At 35.7% G+C, this 13,290-nt stretch overlaps 1 protein-coding gene across 1 annotated transcript in view; it reads right to left on the bottom strand.

Moving 5' to 3' along the window:
• Positions 1 to 443: 443 nt before the first annotated feature.
• The window catches only part of CFAP300 (cilia and flagella associated protein 300), a gene marked incomplete at its 5' end in the record, with an annotated part of 28,487 nt that continues 15,640 nt past the window's right edge, over positions 444 to 13,290 (bottom strand). Inside the window, 4 exons of the mRNA XM_079930483.1 lie at positions 444 to 1,171; positions 2,073 to 2,139; positions 7,866 to 8,038; positions 11,524 to 11,690. Of these exons, the coding sequence (XP_079786609.1) occupies positions 1,043 to 1,171; positions 2,073 to 2,139; positions 7,866 to 8,038; positions 11,524 to 11,690 (536 nt within the window). The 3' untranslated portion in view covers positions 444 to 1,042. The remainder of the gene's footprint in view (positions 1,172 to 2,072; positions 2,140 to 7,865; positions 8,039 to 11,523; positions 11,691 to 13,290) is intronic.

The following is a 13,290-nucleotide window of genomic DNA, read 5'->3' as shown; positions in this document are numbered from 1 at the left end:
TGAGTTAACAAAAAATCTATGTTATGACCATGTCTGGAAAATATTCATTCAATAAACAATTAATGTGCCAAAGCATTGTGCTAAGTATTAGAAGTAAAACAAACTCTCTCTCCTGAGCTGTATACCTAAATTTCCAGCCGCCTTCCAGATACAATCACAGGTTCAAATCCAAGATCATCATCCTTATCCCTGCAACTCAGAAACACATATTCCAAACTTGCCCCTTCCTCAAGGTTTCAACATTTCTTTTAGGGTCTCCATCATCATTTTGGGCATACATGTCAATCACTTTTTCCATTAAAAAAATATAAGTTATATATTCATTTTACTAGGGTAACAAGGAGACAGTACTAAGGCATCCTGTGCTTTACTCTTTTGCCAACTTAATAATACCATCAGGACAACCCTCTTTGTTTACATGTAGTTCTTGTATTAGCTGTGGGGGCAGCTCAGTTTTAATTTATTACGTGATAAAAGAGTTTACAATTATGTTCAGAACATTATTTTTTTATTGAGGATTTTAAGTGGGACAAATGAATTAAAGGAATTGTTATGTTTTCCACAGCTCCAGAGATGTAAACCTTTATGCAGTGAAGAAACGCGACTAAGTGAAACTCAAATTTTAAAAGCTAATGATTCATATTAATGATCAGTGGTTAGAGATGTTTAGTTTTCTGTCACAATTTCAATCCAGAATTAATTTGGTTCTAAAATAAAATAAATGGAAAATTGAGGACTCACTTGAATCTTAACGCAACAAATATGAACTAGATTTTTAGTTCTTTGTAATTTTCTGTAAAAATTCCATAACTGTATTGGTGTAGATTATGCTAGGGATGAAATCTGGTTCCTGTGTTAGTATTCCAGATAAATTTAAAGAAAGGCATCTTGGTATTTGTTTTCTTTTGCTCTAAGCAGCTTCTTTACATTTTACTTGAATTAACTTGCAAAGTAAATGTTTATCCATAAATCAGTATTAAAATTAAAAACTGGTAAATAGGTAATAAAAAGTTATCTAAATATAGATAATCTGAAAAAAACATTAAGACATTTCCCCCACGCCATAACAGTGGTATAAAACATGAACATGACGCATGATAGGATCCACAATAAAGTAAGAAAATGTTTGTTCATGACTCTTTGTTGAAGGGTAGCACATACCAACAGAATCCTGAAAAAGATAAACCCAAATTATTTAGTATACAACTACATTTAAATAATAATCAACATATTTAGCTATTATATATTTTGTGGTAAAATGTCATGAAACATATATCAAATCTTTGACAATAAATTGGCAGTTAACTACTATTTTAAAATATTTGTGGGCAGCACAGTCTACTTACTATGCTAACAATACATATGTACTATGCAAACATGCATAATTCTTGACCTTAAGGAATTTATAGTCCAAAGTAAATTCTATCTTTGAAAAAAGTCCTAATATTGCAAAAATTTATTTTGCATTTTTCCTCTATCTTTGCTTTTTTCAGAACATGGTCTATACATACTATGCGGGCTGGGACTATGTTTCTTTTGTTTATCACTGGGCTCTAGTCCCGCACAGTAGCTGATACACAGTAGGTATTCAAAAGATAATTGTTAAATGATTGAATACAGATACTTAGGAACTGCTTCATATGTATTAACAATCTTTTGTGTGATACTAAAATTCAAGTATCAGATTCTGTGATATAAAGACATTTATGTCATTCTTACTTATTTGCCCCCAAATTATCATTTGACAGGCTAAAGAACTGTGTTCTACCTCATCTGAGCCACAGATTTAGCTCTAAAATAAGAAAGAACTATTATTAGACATGGATAACAGAAAAGAAGCTGGGGAAAAATGTTCATACTTTCTCCAAATAAAAGCATACCTTATCAACTTTTAATTTTAACAGAAAACTATTTAGTTTATGTTAACTATGTTCTGTATATACAGGTATATGTTCTGTTAGCTATTCCTCTCTGAGGTTTAACATCATCCTAGTTGCTATCTCCAGTTATTACAATCCTCTTAATAACAAATAATTAGATGGGTTGGTTGCACATTTCCCCTCAACACTTACATATGCTGTAACTTTAAAGACAGAAGAGGTAATTTGTATTTTCTTGGTTTGAGGATTCTTTCGAACACTAAAATAGGGAGGAAAAGGGAACATTTTAAAATATAACAAGCACTGGCATAATACATTTAAGATGTTGATCCCTTTTAGTATTCAGGTGTTCTTATCCATATATAACATGGAAATACAGAATATCCAATTAAGTAGTTTGAAAAGAATGGCATCTGTGGTTTCATCAAAGGATAGGGCAACGTTAACTGAATTGAAATTGCAAAAAATTGAATTTTACAGTTAGAGGGTTTGAGGTCAGTTTGAGACTCAGATGATGAAAAGACTCCTAGGCCAGAGACAATTACTGGAAAAACGAGAATTGGTTAAAGTCAGACTGAAGTGTAAACAGCCGTAAGGGGTAGATAAAAACATACTAAACTTGAAGAATTAAACAGGCTGAACATAAATGACAGTTCTGCCACTGATTTGTTATTTCACTTTAGGCAAGATTAACCTTTCTGAACCTCAACTTTCTCATATGCAGACTGGGTAGGATATGGTTCCCTTTAGGATTATATGAGAATTAGGTGGAGTAATGTATATGAAAACTATTTATTAAATTATTTATTACTAAATTATATTCTATTAAAATCACTTTCTCTCATAGCTCTCTTTCAGTTACTCTCCCTACAAAAGATAATCTGTAGCAATATATAGTGAGGAAGCAAACTGAGGATTGAGGAAATAAGCTACAGATATATATTTATACATTAATTCATATATAAATATATGCACATATTTATAATGCTTTACAATTTGCAAAATACCTTTATATACTTTACCTCATGTAAAGATCACACAACTCAGTGAGGTAGGCATTATTTTGCCAATTTTACAGATAATAGAAATAGAGCAGTTAAATGATACATTTCAGACATTCCAACTAAAAGTGGTATGTCTGGGAATAGAATTTAGGTGATATAGAGTCCAGTTTTCTTTCCCTACACCTCACCTGTTTATCTTATACCTACTCTAAATTCATATACATCAAAGGTATTGTCCATGTGTTACATGTGAAGGTTAAATTTAAAGGAAGATATCCCTCTTCTTCACTTTATCAGGTAAAAGAACTTCTTTCCCTTCACTACATATGTAAAGAAATGGGGAGAAAGAGAGAGGAGGAGGAAGAAGGGGGACTCTGTGGGAGGGTGTGCATGCATGTGTGTTTGAGCTTGTGCACCTGTTAGAGATGACCAGATGCAAGCCATTTCAGGGTTTAGGGTTCAAGATTCTTAGGCAGTTTTCATCTTTAAAACATTTCATTCAAATTTAAACCCAGGAATCATGCAATTAAATTGATTTCCATATATTTCTATAACATAAGTTGAGGTCATTTTCTTTTATTTCTCTAATGTGTAAGATACACTGCTGGAAAGTTGGAGACTACATTTAAAATTTCATGCTTATCTGAGAGAAGACTATCACCACTACATATAAAACGTTTGCATACACCTGTATGACCACCCAGATCAAAATACAGAACATATCTATGGTTATATCTAATTTTAAATACTGATCTGGAGGTGGTTATATGGGTGTAAACATATATAAAAATTCACTGAACTTATGTACACTACGATTTGTTCAGTTTACTGTATGTAAATTACTCCTCAGTTTAAAAAAAAAGAGCCCCTGTAAAAGTTTGTGCTTATCAAATAAACTTAGAGGAAATTTAGTATTTGATACTTCACATAGTAATCACTTAACACATACAAACACATACCATAGGTGTATTATTTTTAAAAAGAAACTACATTTGTACATTATTAGGAGTTGGTTCCTAATGGAAATAAATCATATTATTCCATTTTATTACTGCTGATCCTGTATTACTGTTACTTTAAAATATCTCTAAGACAATTTGTCTAGTTTTTTATAGGTCAAGCAAAGTATATTATCACCTGTCCTATATCTCATAAGAAAAAAAGAAAAGGAAATGTGAAGTGATATTATTTGTGCCCTAGGGTGTTCTACTAATAATTGCATTATAACAGATTTTTGGCAGTCACTAATTCACTCTTCAGGTAACCATAGTTTTTAAGGATGCTGGAACATAATTTCCATGTAGTGCTTTTAAAAAGTATGATTGTATTAATGGTTTAGAAATAGTGTAATGATTGGTTTCTTATCAATATCATTTGTGCTAATTTCTGAGCATCAGTCCCATACTGACTCTAAACGTTATGGTGTACAGACCATTCTAACTAACTCTGCTCATTTTAAGACACAAGGGCCCCACCGTTTAATTAGCATCTGAAGGGCATAATCTAAGACTCTCAGTTCAAATCATAAAATCTGGGGCAGATATGTATTTTGGAGAACGTCTCCTAAAACTTTGGCAAAAGCATGTGTTTAATGTCTAAAGTAGGAAAGACACAGGCACCATTAGTAACTATAGAATTATTTTTGAGATGCAGTGAAACAATTGATCATTTGCTCTCCAAGAAAATGGTTTTGAAGTATTGCCTATGCGATTTAAAGGGACCATAATCCTTGAAAATAAGGCATTTTCCAAAACCTTTAAAAGATGTCTTTTATAGGACTTGTAATAATGGATGAGGGAGAAAATATCTTAAGAATGTTTTTACCTTTTTGTTTGAGTCAGAGACCCCTAAAATCAGGCTCTGTAATGTGCCCTCAATATCTACAAACATAAGGGATGGACTTCTTTGCTAGAATGAATCAGGGACAATGTTTATCTGCAAGTGCAGGTTAGATAATGTAAAGTAGCTACTGCAATGTTTAATTAGAAAGATAGCAAACATTTTTCTAAAGCATGTAAAAACACCTAAAACTCAAGTAAAGGAACAGGAAAAAACATCCGTCTTGGTTAAGTTAGCTTGTACGAATGACTTGATTAGATACATGGCTCAGAATTCTGAGAAATTACTGATGATACTTCAAGTTCCACTTGTGCTTCCTCTACTTATACACCCCTTGATAAATGGTATGTTGAACCAACCTGTATCTTTACCTTAACCAACTGACACAGCATCTGACCCAAATCAGCACGACTAATATTAGAAAAGCCCCATGTAGTGCATATGATAAGCAAACCAACATAGCTCCTAAGGGATTTTGAGGTCATTTAACGCATTCAGTTGCTTTGTGTTGGCACCTAAGCCATCTCAAGCAAATATTTATTCTAATAATTTTCTACTGAAGTTGCTTTGGGAAGACAATTTCACATCCTCTCCTCATTCAGCAAGGAAATTCATAAGCATGCTTAACTTGGATCATCGAGAGAAATATTTAATGGGTCTCAGAGAAAAGTAATGCTGTAACTGGGCTGGTCTCCTTCCCAGTCTCCCCTAGAATGACAGACTTGTGATGCATCGTCCCTGAATTGGGAAAAGACTGCCCCTCTCTTTGCTGGCCCTTGTGGACTTGACTCCATCAAGACGTCCCTGATTGCTCACACCCACACTGACAATTTTTTCTTTTGAACTTCCGGGGTTTTTATTACAGTATAAAGAGCTGTAAATATTTGCCTATAATAACTGAACATTTGATTATATAAAAAAATGTTTACTTATAAAATATTTTAAACAATTACTTTACTATTATTTACTATGTTAACTTGTAATTTCCTTAAGGTCAGAGACTGCCTGATGCCTCCTCTTGCACTCTTTAGTGCTTGGTCGAGTTCAGTGCCCAATGTTAACACTTGCTGGTTGCCTGATTAAGTGATTCCATGGACACAATTCTTATCCTTTCTGTAAGATGTCATGAATTTTGGATACTCATTTTATGAGTGGTCATACTCTTTGAGTCATACTTTTTCTTAGCACCCAAAAAGTATAGAAGAGTATCACAAGTGAGAATTCAGGGAAGGGAATGTTGGAAAAAATAGCAGTTTCTTCAATGTTTAGGTTCTAAAGTTATTTCTATTTCAAATATCTCTAATAGAATCTCTTCCTCTACAGCACACGGTAGTGAGGAATTCCACAGGTTCATGTGGTTGATGAGGTACAACACTGTGGTGGCTGTGGTGTGTGTGTTTGTGTGTGTGTGGGGGGTGTGTGTGTGTGTGTGTGGTGTGTGTGTGTGTGTTTAGGGTACACCGAGGAGTATCTAGCAGGAGTGCTAGAAGCAGTCTTGTAAGTTTTCATGAGCTGCAAATGATAAGAACAGAATATGTTTGATGTAGGTATGTGCATGTTATTTCTGAAATTCTGTTTCTATAATTTCTCTTCCAACAATCTTTATGTATTGACACAATAACTTTTTCATAAATATCAGAGACAGATTATAGAAATACTTTTCTGTTTTTAAAACTATATCAAAAATAAACTCAGTAGAATAACTGAATCATGCAGTTTGTTGTATAGCTGTATGACACATGTAATGGATATGAGAATTGAGGTGTTGAGGATAAGTAAAGTAACAATCAAGAGTTTGATGAGAGGGGCTTCCCTGGTGGTGCAGTGGTTGAGGGTCCGCCTGCCGATGCAGGGGACATGGGTTCATGCCCCGGTCTGGGAGGATCACACATGCCGCAGAGCGGCTGGGCCTGTGAGCCATGGCCACTGAGCCTGCACGTCCGGAGCCTGTGCTCCGCAACGGGAGAGGTCACAACAGTGAGAGGCCCGTGTAGCGCAAAAAAGAAAAAAAAAAAAAAAAGAGTTTGATGAGAATCTAATTCTGTTGTTTTCCTATTAAAGTAAAATTGTGGGGCTTCCCTGATGGCACAGCGGTTAAGAATCCGCCTGCCAATGCAGGGGACACAGGTTCAAGCCCTGGTCCAGGAAGATCCCACATGCCGCGGAGCAACTAAGCCCATGAGCCACAACTACTGAGCCTGCGCCCTAGAGCACGCGAGCCACGACTACTGAGCCTGCGTGCCGCAACTACTGAAGCCTACGCACCTAGAGCCCGTGCTCCGCAACAAGAGAAGCTACCGCAATGAGAAGCCCGTGCACTGCAACAAAGAGTAGCCCCCAGTTGCTGCAACTAGAGAAAGCCTGCACGCAGCAACGAAGACTCAACGCAGCCAAGAATAAAATAAATAAATAAACAAACAAATAAATAAATAAATATTTTTAAAAAAGTAAAATTGTGTAACTAAACTCTGGGAACTTTTGCTTTTACTTGTTCCTATCCCCTTTGCCTATAAAGATGATCCAATATCTTCATCATTGAAAAACCCAACTAAAGAATGTTCACTCCAGTTAAAATAAAAGCATATATAAAAGATTTGTAAAGTCTTTATCCTCACTTGGTCTTCAAAAAGGAAAAAAAAAAAAAAGCCCTAGTGGAATACCTAAAACAAATTTAGGATTAATTTTGAAAAGATTAACACTTAGGTGAAAATTCTTCTACCTCTTTAGAACAAAGGTAATAATTTTTTTACTATTATATTCATCAATATTAGTCAAGCAAGTTCAAACACCCTGAGGGAGCTCATGTCCCCTTGAGATTTAAAAGAAGGCCTAGGGATAAAAGGGAGACCTGGAAGAAGGCAGTTGCTAGTAAGGGATGGAGTGGGTGACAGGTCTGGATGAGAAAACAAGGGCAAGAGGCAGCTGAGAGGACTGAGGACTAAAATAGGGTCAGGGAAATCTAGAAATTTTGTAGCCTGGAAAAGAATAAGGAGGCTCTGACGAGGGGGTCAGGGTGGCACTATTTTTACTCACTTTGGTTGTTAATAGATCCACAAATAGTTGCTGGGTAATCCTACCAGAGTTAAATAAATAATTTGCTCTATTAACCAGAGATTTACATATTGTAATCAAGCAACATTACCTCACTAGATCCTTATAGATAAGTTTTGTTGTTTCCAGATATGGATTAAGTACATCTTCATATTGACAAAGGGCTCCACCAAGGCAAAGATGTTTGAAAAGACAAAACAGGAACTCTTCTCTATCTGGTTGGCTGAATACTTCATATTTTTCTGAGTCTTCCACTAGCAAAACCTATGTAAGATGATAAAATTCATCTCAATGTAACATAATTTGAGGTTCTAATTTTTATGTTTTCAAAAGTTCCAGTTTATATGTTTAAAAGTAATTTTAGACCTATTTTCAGAAGCAATCCTGAAGCAATGGAGAAAATGATCTGCGAGACCTGTGCTTATTGTCCCTCCATTCTATCATTTTATCAGGTACAGACAGTGAAAGGAATAAATCTAAACATAAGCCTTCTCTTCTGCTTTCTTTGTTCTAGTTTATATCTTTAGTAATTGTTTCAGTGCTACTGAAATTTTAGAGTTGAGTCACTGTGAATCTCATTTGGAAACAATGGGAGTATAAATAAATGGAGAAACTTCTCCATCCCATAAGGTCCATAGTCTTTGCTTCCATCAAGAGGTTAAACACAAATGGTCATTTTCTAAGCCCTTTCATAGTGTTTGGATTACTATTTTCCTTATGCCCACAGTTACACCATTTTGAACTATTCCGGTAGCTGGAGCCTCATAATCACCTCTTCTTCTGTTCTCCTCTAATAATATCACCTTACACATCACCAAGCTACATGGATGCTTGCTCTCTTGACACCTTGCTACCTCTTTCAGAAAATAGTTTGACTAGGTCTGATGTGGGGGATTTTCTTACACCATTGGGCATTACAGACAATTGCTTAATTTGTTGACTGTAGTGGACATGAACAGGTGATGAATGTATACTACAAAATATATTCCTTTTATTGAATTGCTTATAGCCCATTTACTTGAAAAGAGAATGTGAAATAGCTAATAATAAAATATGGATACAGTAAGATAAAAATAATAAAAGACAAGAGAATGTAACCAAGATATAAAGTGGGAAGAGAAAATAAAAACACATAAGGAACTCTACATGGAGAAAAGCTTTAAAAATTGTGCATGACATTTAACATTACCATACACTTAACACAAACATAAATACACATAAGAAACTCTAGATGGAAAAAAGCTATAAAAATTGTGCATAACACTTAATGCTATCACATAGGTAAAGGAAGGATATATGAGTCATATAACAATCACTGTCTAGCAGTAAGAAGTACACTGTTTATTAGGAAAATTGATTAAACTTCACATTTTATTTACCTCAATCTCAAATGAAAATCATTACAAGGTCATTATATAAGAGGCATTAAAAAGCAATAAACTCTATGGTGTTGTCTATATGTAGTTTACTTATAATGACTTGATGAAAGCTGAAGTTATATGTAGTAAAATGTAAGAGGAAGTGGTCCACAGTTTATTGCTCTCTGTGTGCCACATATAAGACCTGTAACATCTCCTCTCCCTCCCTCCCTCTCTCTCTATAAGGAAATAATGTGATATTAAAACCCAAGTTTGCAGCCACCTAAAGATTTGGCTTAATACAAGGGTGACAAAAGCCCTTAGGGATGAATAGTTTACACATTCCTTACACAAGGACTCATATATTGAATTGATTAGGCTGTGCAATTAAAAAATTATAATTAAAAACATTTTTGGAGTGAATGTTAAAAACAATAGCATTTTATGTCTGATCTCCCTCTCTATTCACATACAGATCTGTTTAGTTGTGTAGCCCTCAGAGAGGAGATAGGCAATGGTTAATGAGTCCAACTTCTGAGCGGTGGTCAGGAAGGAGGCTATTATCAGAACTTAATTACACAGTGTGCCAACAGAATCTGTGTTGCTACACAATGGGAGGGCCCTTTCTAGTTCAGGCTAAAGCTAAAAGTTATTTATATTTTTTTCAGCCGGAAAGCAACCAAGTTAAAGCCCGCTCTGTTGCCACAGAGCGGCAAAGAACACAAGAGCAAAACATACAGGCAATCAGCAAAAAACACCGAGCCCCGGCCCTTCCTGAATAGAGGTGCTACTCATGGCAATAAATAAGCGGGAGGCAGTTTTGCAGGGTATTCTGGTGAAGAGCAAACCCTCCTTTTATTTTTATTTTTTGGCCGCGCCGCATCCTAGTTCCCCAACCAGGAATCGAAGTCGTGCCCCCTGCATTGGAAGCACGGAGTCTCAACCACCGGACAGCCAGGGAAGTCGCACAAATCCTCCTTTTAAAACGTCATTGCTGGGCTTCCCTGGTGGCGCAGTGGTTGAGAGTTTGTCTGCCGCTGCAGGGGACACGGGTTCGTGCCCCGTTCCAAGAAGATCCCACATTCCGCGGAGCGGCTGGGCCCGTGAGCCATGGCCGCTGAGCCTGCGCGTCCGGAGCCTGTGCTCCGCAATGGGAGAGGCCACAACAGTGAGAGGCCCGCGTAACGCAAACAAACAAACAAACAAACAAACAAACGTCATTGCTGAGGCTCTCTCTGTAGAAGTGATGGTGTAGGAGTGAGTCCTTTTAGGTACTTAGTGAAGATCAATGTATGGACTGGCTGGATGCTCCCTCGTCCCCTACAGACAAGATTCCTGTGTCCAGAACGATATATCAGTAGCCTCCCTGTTTCATTTCTATCTGCATTTGTAATACATTAGACTTGTACATCTTCCTTGTCTCTTAATGTATAATAATAATAATAATAGTAATTAGTAGTAGTTCATATTATTGAAATCTTACTAAGTGCTGAGTATTCTGTAAAGCACTTTAAATGCATTATGTCACATAATTCTTACATTATTCCTATTTCATACATGAAGAAACTGAAGCTTAGAGAGGTTAAGTATGACAGTTATTAAAGTGACAGAGCCTAGATTTGAACCTACATCTATTTGATAGCCCTAATTTTTGACCGTTTTGTAAATACTCTTTCTCATCAATTAAAATAATAATAATGATGATATTTCATTTTAACAGCATTTCATAAAATGCTTTCTCAACAATTTTAGGAAGAAGGTAGAATGGGCATTTTAATTTCCATATTGTACAGATAAGATCTTGAGGCTCAAGATATTGAATGACTTGCCTAAGGTTATTATTATCTTGTAAATAATAAATCAGGAATTAGGAAAATAATCCATGTCTTCTGATGCCAAGTTCAGTATGCCTCTCATTAAAACAAAAGTTAACTTAGTTAATCAAATGCCTTTTTGATCTCAGCAATGAGATTAAAAGATTATTTCCCTCCAGGGATGTTTTTAAATATTCATTTGATATGTTAAGAGAAAATATTGAAGAAAAATAGTCATCAATTAAATCGGCCAGAGTTTCTTGACCTCAGCACTACATTTTGGGCCAGATAACTTTGCTGTAGGGACTGTCCTGTGCATGGCATGATGCTTAGCAGCATCCCTGGCCTCTACCCATTATATGTCAGTAGAAGCCCACTGAGAACTAATGAAATACACACATAATCAAGTTGGTAAGAAAAGTGCCATCCAAGAAGAAACCTACCCGGGTAATGATTATGACTGATCATTATTCATTGATAAGAGGTAATTTATGGGTTTCAGGCAGGCAAAAGTTTTTGACATTAAGCATTTCCTGAAATGAAATTCTATTGTGAAAATTTAAAATTCTGTACTTACTTTTCGTAATTCATCAGAAATAAGGAAGGGATCACAAAAAGAATCTAAACATTTAACAATATGTCCATTCTCTCGTACAATATCTTCATCATATAACGGATTAAAAAATGACATTGAAAGCTGTGTGCAAGGAACGTTTATAGCTTCAATTTTTTTCACTTCAGTTCCTGAATAAAGAGATATAAAAATTAATTTAGTACTCTCAATTATTGCCAAAACAAATATCACTCTGCAGAGATTCTAAGAAGTAATCAAATACAACGTATGTTTTGATATATTTAAAAGACACATTAGTTTAGGGATTTTATTAAATTCTTATTTTGCAGGTTGTTTATTTTTATTAATTATTAAAAGTTGATAACAAAATTTTACCATTTCAGGCCTAGATGAAGGATATGTAAATTAAAAAATACTTGAAAATGAAATATTTATTGTGTAGTAGGAGGTTCTTAGATCAGTTTTAATGTATATATCAGAATTGCCTATAAAACATAGAAATTGCTTCATATGATTTTGGATTTGTATTATGCTTAATAATTCATATTACAAAAATTTTAATTAACATAAGTAAGGATGTTTCTAAAGTCACTGAGGGTATTTTGAAAATGTTTCTCTCCATTTAAAAATTTCTCCCTTGTGATCTCACTTATAGTGTTTATTACAAAAAAAAGGTTTTCCAAATCAAGGTAAATTTCAAACCAGGCCCTAATCAAGTTATTACAAGTGTTAGAGAAATTTGAAATCATGGTGTTCTGTCTATTTTTCTCTTGTAGCTCTAGTTCTTCCCATTTCCACACCAACACCCCCCCCCCCCCCATTTATTTCCTGAATGTGTCTTTCAGGAATGGATTTTCTGTTACTAGAGGTTCTATTAAATTGCAAAAAGACATGAAGATTAAGGTGAATACTTTTATTATTGCCTCAGTGAGTCACTCAATCGGTTTCTCTCCTTTATGCACCTAGATACGCACACGCACTCACTCAGATATAAAGGGGTGGAGTTCTCCTTGTTCAAAGTTCTAGGACGATTGCAGACTTAGATATGGTGTGTCCTCTCCCCAATATATTTGCTGGATCTCTGACCTGAGAAGCAATTTGAGCTTGAGAAGAGTAATGTTGGTGATTATTTGCACTTCCTTCCTCTGGCTGTCCACCCAGAGTCTTGCTAGGACCTGTCGCTCTCATTCTGATCCTGAGCTGGGCTAGTGTGGAGGCAAGAAGAATGCCTGGAGCCAAGAACTGTGCATGCCTCAGTTATTGCAAAAGATATGCTGCTAAGAAAAGCTCCTTTTGTTCTAGAAGCAAAATCCTTTGGAAGATTAAAGTAAAAAGAAGACCCTAGAAAATGACAGAGTAGGTCTGAGTAATATTGGAAGACCAAAGAACAAGAGCCGTATAAAGCCAGACAATTTTCAAAGATGGGTTGTTGGCCATAGGATGAGGGACTGACATTGGGCAACATGCCATTTTAATAAATCTACCCTAGGTCTGATTTGGGGAGTGGCAGGAGGGTGTGGATGGTGAGAGAAGGTAATTGAATTTAAACCACTTAATCTGAAACATAGAAACAGAACTTGCTGTGGACTGAATTGTGTCCCTCCAAAATTCATATGTTAAAGCCCTAACCCCCAAAGTGATGGTATTTTGAGATGGAGTCTTTGGGGAAGTAATTAGGGTTAGATGAGGTCATGGGTGGGGTTAGGAGGACCTCAACATATGAATTTTGAAGGGACACAATCCAGTCCACAGCCTTCTGCTCCTGGACCC

This window comes from Stenella coeruleoalba, assembly GCF_951394435.1.
Source record: "Stenella coeruleoalba genome assembly, chromosome: 8".
Lineage (NCBI taxonomy): Eukaryota > Metazoa > Chordata > Mammalia > Artiodactyla > Delphinidae > Stenella > Stenella coeruleoalba.
This window is presented reverse-complemented; position numbering and strand designations above follow the sequence as displayed.